We start from the raw sequence: 19,194 nt of genomic DNA, 5'->3' as shown, positions 1-19,194 counted from the left end.
TCAATGTGCTCTCTCTCCTACAGATCGCTGTGCTTTGAATGAGAGTAACATCTGGGATGAGGAATGCAGTTGTCAGGATAGATTTGTGTGTGCATGTGGCAGAGACGGAGTGAGAATGGGAGAGGGGGACATGCTGACACACCTCCAATTAATTTAACTCAGGCAGCTATTTATCCTTCCGAAAAGTCAGCTGGTCTCTGACCAGGTCCTGAGAAGCCCTTATAAAAAATGCACATGTCACTGACCTTATTTCCTTCCTCAAGTTCTGGGAATCCGTTTATCCCTTGATTCAGACAGCAAACCCCATTCTCCTTACTTTGGCAGCAGCCGGAAGTCTAGGGGGTGAAAAACAAATAACGGAGAATTTATTGCTGATTCTACTAAGAATTTTTTCAGCTTTCTTTTTTTTTTTTTTCAGCTTTCTTGACATATAATTAATAAATAAAATTGTATACATTTAAAGTGTACAATGTGATGATATGATATATGTATATTTTGTTAAATGATTATCACAGTCAGTTAATTAACACACTTATTATCACACATAATTACCATTGTGTGTGTGTGTGGTGAGAACACTTAAGGTCAAGTCTCTTAGCAAATCTCAAACACACAACACAGTATTATTAACTATTGTCACCATAATTTGAAGATCGTATAACAAAGTCTGGCACATAGTAATAAATATTAACAATGGTTTTTAATAGTAATATTTTTTATTTTATTAATAAAAATGTTAACAAGCATTATTATCACTCTGACCTTATTTATGATGTACTGATGTCATAGTTTAACTTCCAAAGGGCAATCTTATGTCCCTCATTTCAAGGTCATTTGTTCATTTATTCATTCAACAAACATTGATTGCGTGGTCACTCACTCGGTGAATGGTGTCCAGTTTGGAGACACATGGCCTCTACTGTCAGGCAGACCAAAGTCTGATGAACAGACAGGAGAGCAAATGGGCACCTGCTCCATCATGTGACCAATGCTGTGACAGGGGCACGCACAGGGGGCTGCAGGAGCACCATGGCGGGGTAGGTGACTCGGGCAAACAGGTCAGGAACAACGGCCACAGCCAACGTCAGAGTGCTCAGTGCGCGTTACGTGAGTAGCTGGGCCAGGCCAGTGATGAGGGTGAGCACCGGGCCCAAGCTCAGATACACACACAGGCTTTGAGACAGAAAGCAGCCCTGAATCAGGACAAATGGCTCTTCCCCCGGTCACACCTCACACCCCTACTGCCCTGTTCCATTGGGAAAAATACACTTACTAATAAGTTCCTTTCTACTCACATTACAGAAAGTCTTGCATGCATCAACGATGGGCCTGTATCCGGTGCAACGGCACAGGTTACCTACAGGAGAAACACCCAGCTCTGTCAATCAAGGAACCCAAAGAGAGGCACAGACTGCCAATCATGATGGCAATAAGGCGCCCATCCTAGAAGGAAGTCTATTTGACATTTCAGTGCACCTAATCTACAAAGTCAGAGTTTTTTTTATCAGCAACTTGGGATATTTGGTTGATATATAAAGTTACTGCAAAGATCAAATGAGATCATCTTTACACAGCATTTAATAAAGCGTGTGGCACATGGCAGGTGTCCAACATTAGTGTTCATCATCATCATCATCATCATTATTCAAAAACAAAAGCACACACACATATAACCTACCACCCAGAGCATCAGTTAACTGGTCCAGGGTGGGATCCGGGTGGTTCCTCAGCAGCGTGTAGATGGACATCACCATCCCAGGGGTGCAGAAGCCACACTGCGTGCCGTGGCACCTGGCGATCCTCTCCTGGAGGCACAGGAGGTATGGACATGCAGAATCTGGGGCCCCACCCGACCTACTGAATCACATCTGCCTTTTGACAGGAGCCCCAGGCGAATCATATGCACATTGGGGTTGGAGAAGAGGCCCCAGGAGATCCTTCTCATCCTAAGGGTCTCCCTTTCTTGGGTTGAGTGGCCAGGAATACTGGTCCTCACCAGCTTCTGAGCTTCATTCAAGGTGCTCAGCTTTCAGAATCAAAGGGGAGTTTAAAAATGTCCAAAAGCAGCACCCAAGATCAACTGACTGAGGATCCCCAGGGGTGTGACACAGACATATAAATATTCCCAGGTTGCCCAGCTGGTGTGGCTCAGTGGTTGAGCATCAACCTATGAACAAGGAGGTCATGGTTTGATTCCCAGTCAGGGCACACGCCCGGGTTGTGGGCTCCATCCCCAGTAGGGGTCATGTAGGAGGCAGTCGATCAATGATTCTCTTTCATCATTAATGTTTCTATCTCTCTCTCCCTCTCCATTCCTCTCTGAAATCAATAAGAATATATTTAATAATAATAATAAAGATTCCCAGGTGATTTCAATTTGTAGTCCCGAATGGGAATCACTGAGATAAAGTGATCCCAAGGTTACTCCCTGGAAGTCTTTCAGGGAAATAAACTGAATTATACCCAAGTTGAGGGGGAAAAACAAACAACAACAAACCAACCTCCAAGTATTTCCTGTACCTGCCCACTACTGCCCTAATACTCTGGCACAGAGAATTTTGTTTACAAAGCACCATTATTGATCCTGAAAGCAACCAAGAAGGAAGTATTGCCTTTATTTTCCTTCCAACTCTTTCCCACCCCCAGCATGTTCTCCTTGGAATCTAACGTCAAAGTTGCAACCTCCTTTTGGAAGCTGTCTTCTGGCTACATTGCAACCAGGAGAGGAACAGCAGTGACTAAATGAAAGTGTTGTCATGCCTGTGAATAGGGAAGTCTTACCAGGGTGTCCAGGCAGAATTCACGCCCTCTAGGTATTGGGGTTTCAAAGAACATAAACAGAACCCATGATTCCTTCAAGTCTCGAGAGTTTGAAGTATGGTCATTTTCTTTGTCACCTCAATCTTTCCCCTCTTCAGCCCTCTCCTCATAAGTGACCCTTATCAACTTAGAGAAAAACATGTAGTACCAGCATTTTTGTGGCAAATGCATAAATAACCAAAAGACTCAGGAGTCAGAGGTGCCCTTTCACTTGAGGCAAAGTTCTAAGAAGGTGCTGCCTTAGGAGGAAAAAAACCTCCAAATTCATCAACAATTCCTATTACCTGACTTCTGAACAAGTCCTACACTTAAATCTTTTTGGTAGCTGAGATGGTCATTCAGCTTTAAAATCATGTTGTTTTCCACTTTATAAAAAAACAATAAAATTATATTCCTCAATGCACAGAGCTCTCGTTTCTTTGTAAGGTTGGAAGATGCAAAGCGGATAGTGGATAGGTGCCATTTAATTAGAACATAGAAAACAGACTGATGAGTCTCAGAGGGAAGGTGGGGAGGGTGGGTGGGTGGGAAACAATTAACCAAAGAACTTGTATGCATATATGCATAACCCATGGACATATTTGATAGGGTAGTGAAGGCCTTGGGGTAGTGGTGCGGGCTAGAAGGTGTCAATGGGGAAAAAAGGAGGACATCTGTAATACTTTCAACAATAAAGAAAATTTAAACATAAATAAATAAAAATATCTTTAAAAAAACAACCCAGTGAGGTCAGTGTCTGTCTGTTTTTAAGCAAGTCCTCTAGTCTTCGGAAAACATCAGGCACAAAACATCCATGTGGCCCGGGTTCCCCTCCTGGTCCCCGGCTGGATTTCATCTGTCGGCTGACCAAGCAGGAGGACCCAGGCTGCTCGACTGTATTAATCTCAGGGGCTCATCATGACATCAATGGTTTTCAAAGCCCAGAAATCCCCTGAAGAGGCCCACCCTCACCTGAACTGGGTGAATCCTGGTCCTGGTGCTGCCTATGCCTTCCACTGTGGTGACGGCAGCGCCGTACACAGAACAGATGGGCATCAGACAGGCGTTGGCTGGGTAATGTCTTCAGAATGCAACAGAAAAGCACAGATTAATTGTAGCCAATGGGGAAGGGGGATGAATATTCACTGAGCACCTCCAATGTGGAAAGTTTGGAAGAATGTTCCAGGCTCTGTTTGCGTATACATTTTATCCATAGCTCACGTTCATTTTACAAAAGTAGAATCTGAGGGTCAGAGTGGCTTGCTTAGGGACACAGCTGGAGCGCCAGAGACAGGATTCAATTCAACCTCCAAATTCTGACTCCAGAACAGGTCCCACTCACTTTTGTTGTTTTTCTCATGGATAAGGGGCTGACATTCTCCTCTGTAGTCACCTGCGATTAATCAGCTACAGCAGTGGTTCTCAACCTTCTGGCCCTTTAAATACAGTTCCTCATGTGATCCAACCATAAAATTATTTTCGTTGCTACTTCATAACTGTAATGTTGCTACTGTTATGAATCGTAATATAAATATCTGATATGCAGGATGGTCTTAGGCGACCCTTGTGAAAGGGTCGTTTGACTGCCAAAGGGGTCGCGACCCACAGGTTGAGAACCACTGAGCTAGAGCATATTCCATCTTCTGGGCAGGTGCTGAGCCAGGGGCTGGTTGGGGGAATACAGTGAATTTGAAATTGTGCTTCAGAAGAAATAGGGTGTGGGATACAGAACTCCTCAATCCCACAAAACCTACTGCTTAGAAATGTCCAACTCAAAAATGACAACTAAAATGTTCTCATTCACCAAACAGAACTACAAATGGCTAATAGCACATGAGATATATGTTCAACTTCAAAATAACAAAGAGAAATTCAAATTAAGCAATGAGAAACACCATTTTTTAAATCAAGGAAAATGACAAACATTTTTAAGAAGTGTAATATGCATCATGAGCAAAAATTTGGAAAAAAGAAACTCATGTACCGTTGAATAACAATGTAAATTGATAGAGCTCTTCTGGGAGACATTTCACTGGAAGGCATAAAAACTTTTCAGATACAAACACACTCTTTTACTCTGAAATTCCATCTCTATGGACTGTCACAGATACATGTATATGTCATTGACACATTGCTTATAATAATGAAGAACTGAAAACAATCTAAGTGATTAGTATTTGGGGATTGATTTTGGTGCACTCAGCAATGGAACATACCTAACCATTAAAATTATATTTATTACTTTCAAAAGATATTCATGAGAATATACAGATTTCTAAACAGTATATGAAGTATGCTTCTGTATGTGCACACATGAAAGATCAAAAGGATATTATTCATGTATAAATAAATTTAAATATTTATTGAGTGTCTACCATGTGTCAGGCTATTCCAGATGCTAGGATTCATTGGATAAAACCCCTTTCCTTATAGAGTTGTATAGTTTAGTGGAGGGAAGATAGACAATATTTATGTATACAGATAAGTTGGCTTGGCTGTGGAACACAGACAGATCTCTGAAGTCTCAACAGTGCTCAGATCCTTTGCCCTCATTTGAGATCTATGGAATGATGTAAAATGCTGTAATATGTGCATAATTGGAGATGCGGGGGAAGGGAGAAAGAAATAAATATTTGAAGAGATAATGACTTGAGAAGTTTCCAAAGCTGATAGAAGACATCAACCCACAAATCCAAGAAACTTGGCAAACAAGAAAGAGATGTTAAATGTAATGGTAAGCCATTGGTGATTTTGAAGTATGAGAGTGTTGTGATCTGATTTATACTTGAAACAGGTCTCTCTGAGTGATGTATGAAGAAGGTACTATATATTGGGACAAGGGTGGGAGCAAGGGGATCATTAGTAGGCCGTAATAGTGATATAAGAGTGTGATGATGGCATTATTCTCCCCTGCCATTTGAGCCCTCTTTTCCTCCCAGACAACACAGGGTGTCAGACAGCCTTTTAACTTTCAAAGGGGGATTCTTTGGCTACATGTTATCCTCATTGATGGCACATTTTAATAATCCATTCATATTCCTGGGATAATGTTTGTCTTGTCACTGTGTCTCCAGTATCTAACATAGTTCCTTCACATAGTAGGTGCTCAGTGCATATTTTCCAACTAAAGGAATAAAACAAAGTTCAAAACTACAAAAAATCAACCATATCTGCACTTTGCTGACAGGTACCTTATCCTCTTGGTAATGGGGTCATATCGTGATATCATCACTGTGCAGGCACCACAGCCTCCCCCTCCACAGCCATACTTAGTTCCTGTGAGTCGAACTGGGAAAAGCACAGTTAAGGATAATGTGTTTTTCATAATTCTCTTTCCAGATAGAACTGATCTTAGGAGGCAACACTACCAAAGATTTATCTATATAGTTAAATGAATACATAATTACCAAATGATGGCTGTATGGATGCTATTATTTAGAATAATGTAAATTCTTAATTTTCATTTGTGCATTATATCTAGTTTCCTCCCTTTCAAAACAACTGGGCTTCAGGTTGCCAAAAATTGAGCCAAACTAAGAAAAGGAAGAGTCTATATACATAAGGGCGTAAATATTTGAAAGTATGAGTATATTGTACATTTGTTCTCAACCTCATCTGTGTCTTTGATGGCATACAAAGTAAAATGTCAATGTGTAAATAATTCTTGAAATATTTCTATCACATTATCCATGTTGGCCATATTTCTCTGCTTCTTAGTGGCAGAAACTATTGGTTGTTCCCAATATCTTTTTCCTCGGTTATAAAATCCTCAATTTTTAGCTACACACATGGTTTCCCAGGATTAAAAAAAAACAAAACAAAACAAAAAAAAAAACAATTTTGCAAGCCTCCTCTGCAGCTAGATAGAGTTATCAACAATGGTGGCCAATATAACTTCCAGAAGGAAAATGTCCTCAAAAGGAGAAGGGTGCCTATTTCTTCATCCCTTACTTCTTTCTATTTGCTGGAATTCAGATATGATGTCTGGACCTCAATAGTCATCTCTGACCAGGAGGAAAAAGCTGCATGCTGAGGTGGGGGAGGGGGAATAGCAAGATATAAGGAGCTTGGTTCCCTGATTACGTTGTGACACTGCTTTACTAGGCCTGATATACCTACATTTGGGATGCCTCTATGGGAGTAGGATAGCTATGAGAATGTGCCTCACACAACTACTTCAACAGGGAGGGTACTGACCAAGAGGTCCAACAGCCACACTCTGAAATCTACCCTCCAGTTGTCACTGGCTCCCTCCCCATTTCCTTTCACTCTGGCATTTCATTTAATAAGACTCTTGCACATTCAATCCCATTTTTTTAGTCTCTGCTTCCCGGAGGACCTGAACTAATACAATGAGAAAGGAATACATGTCTATTTTCTATCTTGTTTATTGCTATTGGGGATTTTCTGTCACTCACAAATGAACTGAATATGAAATATTACACATTAGTACCATGGATAAGCAGGAAATCAGTGTTCATTGTTTTTACATCCCAAGATCTTCAGTGACTTCCAGAGGATAGTTATTGATGCTTTTTGAGTTGTCTGCTCTTTGGGGAATTTCACTCTCTCCAGGAGAGAGAAATGTACCAACTCCCACTGTCACATAATTTTGTATATAATTTATTGCGGTCTACAGAACTCTGGGAGCCCACTGGAGTTCATGCCTAGAAGGCTAAGAATCCATTCCTTAGATGACTTATTTAGAAAGTTTTTCTAAGGTACCATTCTCAGGCTTGATTTCTCCACTGTTCTTTTCCTTTCGTTTCAGGAGATTTCTGTGCTCTCTTTTTCTGATGGGCATGATGATTAGTCCTCAAAGACAGAATGTCAATATTGTGACTCTTGATTCTAAAGGATGCTTAATTAAGCCTTTCAGCATCCATTGTTTTCATTCCCATCACTAGCTTCTCCATCTATACAATATAGTAAGTGCCAAAACAGATGGGAAAGAAGCTGGTTCTTCTGACAGTCTCAACTGTGCACTGCCTACAAAACTACAATGTAAGACTTTCTCAAAGAACATGAAACCGCAATAGTAGAGAATATATGACTCAGTATGGCTTTAAAAAGATATTTGAGCCCAGCCAGCATGGCTCAGTGGTTGAGCATCGACCTATGAACCAGGAGGGTCAGGGCACATGCCCATGTTGCGGGCTCTGTCCCTAGTGGGGGGTGTGCAGGAGGTGGCCAATCAATGATTGTCTCTCATCATTGATGTTTCTATCTCCCTCTGTCTTCCTCTCTGAAATCAATAAAAATATTTTTTATAAAAGATATTTTAAATATCACCTGATGAGGCTGTCAGAACCCACACCCCTACCTCTACCTTTAAACACACACAAGCACAAAGCAAAGGAAAGGATACGCTTCTTTCTCAGATATGGTAACAGCATTGTTTCAGGATCAACATTTTTCTCTATCACCTGCACCGGAAGGAAAATAAGAGTTAGGCACACACATTTGAGAAAGCTCGTGTCATTTTTGTTAAAGCAGGCTTATGTTAATTTGATGGAAACACACATTAATGAACTCTCTTAAGTGTAAGGTCTGAATCTTGGGCCCCATCAGCAGTTTGTCACTGTCCTTGGTCCTGAATCATCACTGTACACTCTTCTCCAAGGCAGTGGTTGGTTCTATTAGTAGGAACACTAGTGACTTCTGTCCAGCTTCTGCTAGAAAGTCTAAAACGGATAATATATTAGTATAAAAGAATGGAGAGAGAGGGAGAGAGGGAGGGGGAGAGAGAGAGAGAGAGAGAGAGAGAGAGAGAGAGAGAGAGAGAGAGATGCTGCTGGAATAGAATAGCTTCTGAGAAATTGATACAGTTTTTTTAAGACTCACTTGCTTATCATGTTCAAAGAACAAGTTTCCAAAAGGAGATCACAATCAACCATTGCCCCCAAATAAAACAAAAACAAAGAAGAAGATAAAATGTGTCTGCCACTCTAGCTGGTTTGGCTCAGTGGATAGATCGTTGGCCTGCAGGCTGAAGGGTCCCAGGTTCGATTCTGGCCAAGGGCACATGCCTGGATTGTGGGCTCGATCCCCAGTAGGGGGTGTGAAGAAGGCAGCCGATCAATGATTCTCTCTCATCATTGATATTTCTATCTCTCTCTCCCTCTCCCTTCCTCTCTGAAATCAATAAAGAAATATATTTTTAAAAAATGTGTGTGCCAAGTGATACGAAGATGGGGACGCAAGGACACCCTGGGAAGCAAGTCCATGAGCAGCACAGCAGTGGGACAGAGCACACAGATGTGGCATGATTGAAATGTCACAATTGGTTATGTTTTCCAAAGTGATCACGTTCTCTCTCTTTTGATTAAAGAATTGGATTTCTCTTAGATTCACAAACAAAAGCATGGCTTACTCCACAAGTTCAGAAGTAGAGTTCCCCTTCCATCTTGTTTCACTAATGTTCCCTTCCAGGAAGTAGATGAGGAAAGGACAATGCTTATTCTATGGATGCCTCCTTACCCTTAATTTTAAGTGGCCATACACCCAGCAAAGAAAGACATGTGCCAATTACCAAGGTTAGATATAGGTCCTAGAGAGTCTGTATACAGTAAGGAAGATGTGGTGAGTGTGTGTGTGTGTGTGTGTGTGTGTGTGTACACATACTGTAATACAGAGGAGCGCCCTAGGCAAGCCAAACTAAATTGACCCTCAAATGGAAAACTTAATTTTACTTATTTTCCCCAATTCATTTAATGGCCTCACCATCTGCTAGGTCATCTAAGATTAGAATTTTTAGCTATTTTAAACTTTTCCTTTCTTTTGATCTGCCATAATCAGGGTTGCCAAGTCCTGCCACGTATACTTCCAAAATGATTCTCTAAACGCCTTTCACTTCTACAGCCATTCCCCGAAATCAGTCCTTATTACCGCCTGCCTGAAGAATTATAACAGCTCCCTAACAGGCCTCCTGTCTCCATTCTTGGCACCCGCGATGTCACCCTCTATACCACTGCCAGAGTGTCCTCCCTAAAATCCAAGTCTGATCATCTCCTGTATCTGCCTAAATTCAACACACACACCCGCTGCCAAACTGCCATGCTGTGAATTCCTCAGTCCCTCAGGGTACTTGTTAAAATGAAACCCTATGGAATCAGACTTTCTGGGAGAGGGAACCAGAAAATGTACCTCTATAATGAGCACACTGAGTGGGTATTGGGTGAATTTACATTCAAGAGTACCTGGATATGCGTGGCTGGTGTTGCTCAGTGGTTGAGCATCAACCCATAAACCAGGAGGTCACAGTTCAATTCCCAATCAGGGCACATGCCTGGGTTTCAGGCTCGATCCCCAGTGTGGCACATGCAGGAGGCAGCCGATCAATGATTCTCTCTCATCACTGATGTTTCTATCTTTCTCTCCCTCTTCCTTCCTCTCTTAAAGCGATAAAAAAATATAAAACAACAACCTGGAATACAAGAGGTTCAAAATTCTCAGAATAGCCTAAAAGGCCTCTTTGATACACTGCCCATAATCTTCAGCCACTCAACCCATCTTGAAGTATCTTGAAGTCCACTCACGTGGAAGAGCCAGCCAATCCCAGGAGTGCACGGACCTTTATCCTTCACTACAGGTGCTGATAGAATTCCTTCTGTCCCAGAAGTCCTCCAATTCTTCTAACTCAACAGAATTCTGTATGCCATTCAAATCCCTGCTCAAATACTCTCTCCTTTTTGGGGTGCTGCTGTCTACTATCCCCTCCCTGCTCTGCTCAGGGAGCCATCCTCTTCTGTGCTCCCGTGGCCAATGTCCACACACCTCTCACAGAACTTTTTACCTGCATCACAATTACTTGTGATGTACAAGTCTTTCTTGATCCCTGAGGGAAATCACCTTCTGCTATTCTTCTTTGCGCCAAACACTGAGCTAGGTGCTGGTGATATAATAAATGCTAATAAATTAAATGAGTCACTTGAACATGATATATACAATTTGCTAGGAAAACACTGAAGAGGAACATCTGGACAGAAGAAAAGAAAGACAAGTAGAGAAATGCCAATAATGGTGGCGGAAACTGTTGGTTGTCTACCCAGCATGCATTTTCCCTTTCTTCCTTCCTGCTGCCTAGAATAGGGATGAAATGGCTAGAACTCCAGCAGCCCTTTTAGACCATGAGGCAACATATTAACAGCAGCAGAGGAAAAAGAAAGAAGGTGACACTAAAGCTTCTGGACCAGTTTCACAGTGTCTATCCCCAGATATCCTTTCTTTAAAAATAAAAAAAAAATGTCTTACCTTGTTTGAACCACTGTTAATTTGGAATTTGTTGCCATTTGTAGCTGAAACTAATCCTAATTAATACATATGATGGCAAATCCACAGAAGCCCACTTTTAATGGAGAAACAGAATGTGGAGAGCCCAGAGAGCAAAGAATAGTATTTTAGGCTTGAGACATACTGCATTTTTTGGAAGGAGTTAATGGAAGCAGCAGGCCTTGTTTGTTCTAGATGTTTCAAGAGATTAGAGTTTAGCTCAAAGCCCACTGGCTTTAAATATGTTTCTTTTTCTTGATTTGGTAGATGGCATGTTTGGAGGACGGAGGTGGGAGGAAGGATTCAGCAAGCACACTGCCCTGGCAGGTCTTGGCGTGAAACAGGGAGGTCAGGACCAAGATAGTGGCTGGGGGTGGGGAGGGGATGAGGCACAGTTATCCTCACTGACGGGGTCAGGGTCATGCATATTCCCGTCTCAGGGCAGCCTTGGGTGTTGCAAGAACAGTGTGTCCCTCTGTATCTCCACCAGCCCTCTGGGAGCTTACAAGTTCACGTTGCACAAGGATGAGAAACCACATTCCTCTGGGCCGGGCTGAGGGGCCTTGCCAGGTCCAAGACAGAAGCAGAAAGAAAAGGGAGATTAGGGGGAGAGAGAGAAAGGAGGTGAAAGAATGGGATAAGAAAGGGAGAGGGGTATGTGTGAAAGCACCAGGCCGACAGGTAGAAGCGGGAGAACGAGGGATGTATTGTGGGACACTCTTTGTAGAGAAGAACAATAACCAACAGCAGCATTAGGGCAGGGGTTCGAGGGGACAGCCAGGGAGGGCTTCTGCCTGAGCTTCAGGTTGCTTTAAAATTCATTTTACTTTTTGGTTCTTCCTGCCGCAGCCACCTCCAATCCCTCCATTTTTCTTTGAATTATCACAGCCATCCCAGCAGCCCCAAAATGTCCTCTCCCAGCCCTGTAAACCAAACCCTCAGGACAGTTCTGTCCAGATTCTTATCTTGACATCCAGCCCGTACATTTTGTTGAGCAAACAATGCTCGACTGCCCTAACTGGTTTGGCTCAATGGATAGAGCGTCAGCCTGTGGACTGAAAGGTCCCGGGTTCGATTCCTGTCAAGGGCATGTACCTTGGTTGCGGGCACATCCCCAGTAGAGAGTGTGCAGGAGGCAGCTGATCGATGTTTCTCTCTCATCGATGTTTCTGTCTATCCCTCTCCATTCCTCTCTGTAAAAAAAATCAAAATATATTAAATAAATAAATAAATAAATAAATAAATAAATAAATAAATAAAACAATGCCTGACTACCTTTCGGCCCCCTTGGTACGTCTGGGCAGGTTCTGGCTCTATGCATGAAACCAAGGACTTTCCAGTCCAGATCTTAAAAATCATTGTCGCGTGCTTACTGTGTGCCAAGTACCTTGCTAACCACTCTCCATGGACTTTAATCTTCATCCCAATTCCGAGGAAGAATGTATTGTTATTGGGTTCATTTTGCAGAGAGGAAAATTGAGACTCAGAGATATTTAACAGCTTTTCGAGGCTCCAGAGCCGCTGAATGGCAGAGCAGAGAGGGCAGGATTCAAACCCATGACTAGCTAGTTTCAAAGCCCACACCTATAATCTCTACACCTCACTGCCATGGAGAGTGACATACTTTGGTTCCAGAGTTGTATTGGAGACTGGCATTTATGGTATGATCCACTCACGGGCTCTTGCCCCTTAAACTCCATGTTAACTGGACACCTGTTCTGAGGGCCCTGGTAGAGCAAGGCAGTCTTCAGACATCTCTCTGCAACTAAATCTCAACTAAGACCAATGGCAATGGTCTTAGACCAGGGGTGGGCAAACTTTTTGACTTGAGGGCCACAATGGGTTCTTAAACTGGACCGGAGGGCCGGAACAAAAGCATGGATGGAGTGTTTGTGTGAACTAATATAAATTCAAAGTAAACATCATTACATAAAAGGGTACGGTCTTTTTTTTTTTTAGTTTTATTCATTTCAAATGGGCCAGATCCAGCCAATGGGCCATAGTTTGCCCACGGCTGTCTTAGACCCTGCTCAACCACACCTTTTGGAATCTTGGGGAATTTCTCAAAAACCACAGACCAGAGGCCAATCACATCACTGAGAGTCTCCTAATTGGCTTCTAAGCTTCCTTTCACAGGCAAGTCTGTTTTTGTTTTTTAAATATATTTTTGTTGATATCAGAGAGGAAGGGAGAGGGAGCGAAAGATTAGAAACACCAATGATGAGAGAGAATCACTGATTGGCTGCCTGCTGCATGCCTCCTACTCGGGATCGAGCCAGCAACTCAGGCATGTGCCCTTGACCAGAATCAAACCCGGGACCCTTCAGTCCAAAGGCCAATGCTCTATCCACTGAGCCAAACCAGCTAGGGCAAACCCTTTATTTGTTTAAATAAAAAGGCCAGTTGTCCTTAATATACCATTCAGTTATTCCAAAGAAGAAAAAGTGACATAGTACTTCCTCCCATTGCCATATGTTACTCTACAGATTGGGAACAGCAAGCTCATCTTATCTCCTGGGAAACCAGACAGCGGGGCAGAGGCTGGCTTCATGGGAACTACAACCTGTGCCTTTGAGCGCGGGAGCAGCTCAGGGCCCTGGTCCTGACCCCCCTCCGCTTCCCGGGGGTCCCTCACACCAGTGGGGGAAGTGCTGTGGCGTCTGTGAGCAGAAGCAGGGTGGCAGGTGGCTCTGAAGGCGCTGGCACGTGGGAATGCAAGTAGCACGGCTTGGTGGTCAGCTCTTCAGGTAGTCCCTTACCCTTCCTGCCTCAGTTTCCCCCTTGCAAAATGATTCCAAGATGCTGGGATAACATTAAGAGTGACAGGCCATGGCATGTGTGTCGGAGCTCGGGCAAGTGTTTTAAAGGGTGCCCTGGGGCTTTGACACTGCCTGGAACCGCCCTGGTTGTGCAGGGTGAGCTGGGCTCTGAGGGGACAGCTGCCACACCAGCTGTGAACCCCCTGAAGACCAATCCTCAGAGCCCAGCAGGGACTCAGCTCTGCCAGGAGCTGTCTGTGACTTCAGAACTAGAATTTCCTTATCTGAGGAATGACGGGAGTGGTCTGAACTAGTTCAAATCCATGGCCCTGTCCCAACTCTAAATTGCTCCCTGCTCATCCACCTCTCTCCCGCCTCCCCCCCCCCCACCCCCCCCTCCCCCCCGCCCGTCCTCCCCAGCTGAGGCTCAGCCCTGATAGTCTGTTTTCAGTCTATTGAAAGACATTTTCCCAAGGGTTTCAGGGAGGGAAGAGTTGGGGGTGCTGACCTCCATGAGGAAGAATAGCTATTTCTCTTCTTGTTTATGGGGTGAGGGGGGTAATGGCCTGTGCGTCTTGTACTGAGAGGGGAAAGGAACTTCTGGAAGGTGCTGTCCCCACACACTCGGGCTCTCCCTGCCCCTGGGGCGGGGGTGGGGGCGCTCGGGCAAACCCGCTTGCAAACCGCAAGCTGGGGCAGCCAGTGCTCCCCTGCGTGCAGGAGGGAGTGCCCTGAGCAGAGGGGCCCGGCAGGAGCCCTCGCCGCGGTTCCCGGTTCCCGGGGCCGGTGCCCAGTCCCGCGGGCGCGCTCACCTTGCGGCCGTTCACGTAGAAGAGCAGCTCGGCCGCCCCGTCCATGGCGGAGGCTCGGGTCTGAGGGCTCCGAGGGGGATCGCTGGCACCGGGGACCCTGCGACGCTGACCTGGAGTGTGAGACGGGACAGCTGCAGCCGGAAGTCCGGCCAAGACGATGCAGAAAGTCCTGATGAAGATCCAAAAGTTGTGCGAGCGCCTTCCAGATCAACTTCCCGAGATGTTGGCCCGTCACTGGCGCGGACTCTCTGGCCTGAAATAATGGGCGGGGCCCGTTACCTCCGGGCCTGCGCTCAGCTCTGTGCCCCCTCCTGCCTCTCGGCTGGGCAGGTCCAGTGTGATGACATATTCTAAGTGGCTGCCAGCTGGAGGCAGCGGGGTTTCTTTGTACTTCCCCTCCCTCCTACCCGCCCCGCGGGTGCCTTCAGTTAATAAACAATCACATTTGTTCCAACTGTACGAATGGTTTTGCAACTTTAGCTCAGTTCTATAAATAAGTATCCAAGTTTATTTTCAAAATCAACAGCTACCTTAATATGGAGATAAACTTTAAAAAAACAGTTTTATCACTATTCACGGTTTATCTAGTAAATAACCACAAAGTTCACCTCCTAAATATCAAAAGAGGTGTAAAACATCTTGGAAAACTTTTTAAAAACGTGGAAAGTGCTGAAAAGCATAAAAATAAAAATCACCCACAGGCCTGCCTACAAGTTAGAATTTACTGCAGTTAACTTTTTGGGTCTATCTCTACATTTTTGAAGTCTGTGCTATGACACCTCTTAAAAATTCAAATCAAGCAAAACTGGTTCTTTTCCAGACTAGTGTTACGTACTCCATCCTGGAAGCATGGAGGAGGAGGGGGAAATTTCCAACCTCGATTGCTTCTGATTCCTGCTGCATCACCGGAGGAGCAACTGCTGCAGTAGCAACCGCTGGCTCCAGGTCGCAGCTTTTCCACATTCTCCACCAGAATTGCCACAGCCCTTCAGGGAGACAGCCTGGGCCAGGGGCACACCTTCCCCCGTCCTGGAGCTCTGCCTCCAAGCCTTTCGGTTTCAATCCCATCCGTCTCTCTTGTTCCCTCAGCCCCAGAGGTGGTGGGAGCTGCCAGTAGTAACTTCCTCCTAGATATTCCGCTGGTCCCTTTTGCCTCTTCAGTTCTTATCAGTTCTCTAGTATTTGGTTAGCAATTTATAAAATAATTGTCGTTTCTTCCCTTGGCGGGACCCTAACTAATACAATCTCCATCAAGGTCAAAAGTCACTTGACAAAATTCAACAATCATTCATGATTTTTTAAAAGTATGCAATAAAGTAACAATGATAAATACTTTGTGATTATAAATATACATCAGCTCAAATTGGCGTTTTACTCAATGGGGTAAAACCAGAGGCATTCCCATGAAAATCAGGAACAACAGACATGAAAACTACTATTTCTACTATTTGGTATTTACTCAAGGCAAGAGCTACCCAATTAGACAAGAGAATGCAAAGAGCAGCCTAAGAATTGAGGGAAAAGAAAAGGAAAAGCTAACTTGAGTTTCAGGAGACAGGGCTGGAAGATACTAGAGACTATACATAATAATTAACATACAAAAATCAACAGTTTTCATATATGAAAACAATAATCACTTAGAAGAATCAAAGAGAAGATCCCATAGGTATTAGCAAGAAAAAAGCTAAAATACCTAGGCATAAATCCATCAACAAATATATAAAACCTCTATGAGGGAAACTTTGAAATTCCCCTAAAGTCTCCGTAATTTAAAGAGATGGTAGTGGGGCACAAAAAGACATACTAGACAGAAAATTGAGAAATAAATTTAAGTGCACATGGGAATACAAGATTTAAAAAGGTGGCATTTCAAATCAGTAGTGGAGAACATGGACTTTTTAATTAATGGGAAGTCAGTTTGAAAAAGATTAAACTGCAGACCATACCATTATACCTCACACCATACAACAAAATATACGTGAATCAGGAATGTAAATGTAAAAACAAAAGGAAACCACAGGGAAATGTGTTTATAATCTGGGAACAGGAAAATTGTTTCTTACTGTGACCAAATTCCACCAGCAACAAGATAAAGTTTGATAAATCTGACTACATAAGATGGGAAATAATTTGCATAGGAAAGAGAAAAGAAGACAAACTCACAGAAAGAGGAAAAATAGAAATAAGGAATAGGATGATACTGTACATAGTATAGACTCCATCAAAAAACGATTGGACTTAATAAATGAATTCGGCAATGTAGCAGGATACAAAATTTACACCCAGAAATCTATAGCCTTTTTATACACCAATAATGAACTCACAGAAAGAGAAACTAATAATCCTATTTACCATTGCACCAAAAAAAAAAAAAATTAAGATACCTAGGAAAAAAATTAAAGAGGTAAATGACCTATACTCAGAAAACTACAAGACACTGAAATAAGAGATATAGGACAACATAAACAAATGGAAGAACATACCATGTTCATGGATTGGTAGAATCAACATCATTAAAATGTCCATACTACCCAAAGTAATCTATAGATTCAATACAATCCCCATTAAAATAGCATCGGCATATTTCACAGACTTAGAACAAACTCTCCAAAAATTCATATGGAATAAAAAAAAAGACCCCGAATAGGTACAGCAATCCTGAGACAGAACAAAGTAGGAGGGATCACAATACCAGATATCAAGCTGTATTACAAAGCCACTGTTCTCAAAACTGCCTGGTACTGGCACAAGAACAGATATACAGACCAATGGAACAGAATAGAGAACCCAGAAATCGACCCAAACATTATGCTCAATTAATATCTGGCAAAGGAGGCAAGAGCATACAATGGAGTTAAGACAGTCTCTTCAATAAATGGTGCTGGGAAAATTGGACAGATACATGCAAGAAAATGAAACTAGACCAACTTACACCATAAAATAAACTCAAAATGGATTAAAGGACTTAAATATAAGACAGGAAACCATAAAAATCTTAGAAGAATCTATAGGCAGCAAAGTATCAGATATATATCGTAGCAATAACTTTATCGATAGAGCTCGTAGGACAATGGAAACTAAGGAGAAAATAAACAAAGGAGAAAATAAACAAATGGGACATCAAAATAAAAAGCTTCTGCACAGCAAAAGAAACCATCAACAAAACAACAAGAGAGCCCACAGCATGGGAGAACATATTTGCCAATGTTATATCTGATAAGGGTTTAATCTCCAAAATTTATAGGGAATTCATATATCTTAACAAAAGGAAGATAAAGAATCCAATCAAAAAATGGGCAAAGGACCTAAATAGACACTTTTCAAAAGAGGACACACAGAAGACCAAGAGACAGATGAAAACATGCTCGAAGTCACTAATCATCCAAGAGATGCAAATCAAAACAACAATGAGGTACCATCTCACACCTGCCAGAATGGCTATCATCAACAAAGGACAAGTGCTGGCAAGGATGTGGAGAAAAAGAAAGCCTCATGCACTGCTGGTGGGAATGCAGACTGGTGCAGCCACTGTGGAGAACAGTATGGAGTTTCCTCAAAAAACTAAAACTGGAACTCCCATTTGACCCAGTGATCCCACTTCTAGGACTATATCCCAAGAAATCAGAAACACCAATCAGAAAGGATATATGCACCCCTGTGTTCACAGCAGCACAATTCACCATAGCTAAGACCTGGAGACAGCCTAAGTGCCCATCAGCAGGTGAGTGGATTAGAAAACTGTGGTACATCTACACAATGAAATACTACACTGCTGTAAAAAAAAAAAAAAAAAAAGGAATTCTTACCATTTGCAACAGCATGGGTGGACCTGGAGAGCATTATGCTAAGTGAAATAAGACAGTCAGAGAAAGATAAATATCACATGATCTCACTCATTTGTGGAATATAATGAACATAAACAGATGAATAAAAATAGAACCAGACATAGAAGCATCAAACAGACTGTCCAACCTATGAGGGAAGGTGGGAGGTGACGGGGTAAGAGATAAACCAAAGGACTTGTATGCATGCATATAAGCATAACCCAAGGACACTGACAGTGGGGGGTGGGGGTGAGGGCATGTGCTGGGAGGGTGGGAACGGCTGGGGAGAGGTCAATGAGAGGAAAAGGAGATATATGTAATACTTTAAAAAAAATTAAAAAAGAAAAGAAATAAGGAATAGGCACAAAAATATAATCCCAGAGAATGACTGGGAGGTCCAAAGGCTGAGTAATAAGTAACAGGAGTATAGGAAAGGGAACAAAGATTGCCAAGGTACCCAGCTCTTAACCACTGTGCCAACAGTTCCTTAAAAAAAGCCTCTGGCCCCCATTCAACCCACATTGTTGACATTATGAGTAAGTTCTGTGGGACTCTGCACTCCTACAGCAGTTTTTCTCAAAGTTCGGTACTAGGACATCTGCCCCAGAATTATCTAAAATGTTTGCTAAAAATGCAGACTTCTGGGCCCACCCTGTAACTTGTCAGATACTCTACTTTCCCATCTAGGCAGAGTAGAATTGGACTAGTGATTTGAATATACAATAAGCT

General features: G+C 42.9%; 1 protein-coding gene across 1 annotated transcript in view; it reads right to left on the bottom strand.

Moving 5' to 3' along the window:
• The window catches only part of AOX1 (aldehyde oxidase 1), a gene marked incomplete at its 5' end in the record, with an annotated part of 65,979 nt that extends 51,293 nt beyond the window's left edge, over positions 1–14,686 (bottom strand). Inside the window, 6 exons of the mRNA XM_081095985.1 lie at positions 246–335; positions 1,296–1,357; positions 1,679–1,805; positions 3,772–3,880; positions 5,991–6,087; positions 14,575–14,686. Coding sequence (XP_080952111.1) covers positions 246–335; positions 1,296–1,357; positions 1,679–1,805; positions 3,772–3,880; positions 5,991–6,087; positions 14,575–14,686 — 597 coding nt within the window. The remainder of the gene's footprint in view (positions 1–245; positions 336–1,295; positions 1,358–1,678; positions 1,806–3,771; positions 3,881–5,990; positions 6,088–14,574) is intronic.
• Positions 14,687–19,194: the final 4,508 nt, after the last annotated feature.

Source organism: Myotis nattereri, assembly GCF_964212035.1.
Source record: "Myotis nattereri genome assembly, chromosome: 7".
Taxonomy (NCBI): Eukaryota; Metazoa; Chordata; class Mammalia; order Chiroptera; family Vespertilionidae; genus Myotis; species Myotis nattereri.
Note: the sequence above shows the minus strand (reverse complement) of the source record. Positions and strands in the feature narration are given on the sequence as shown.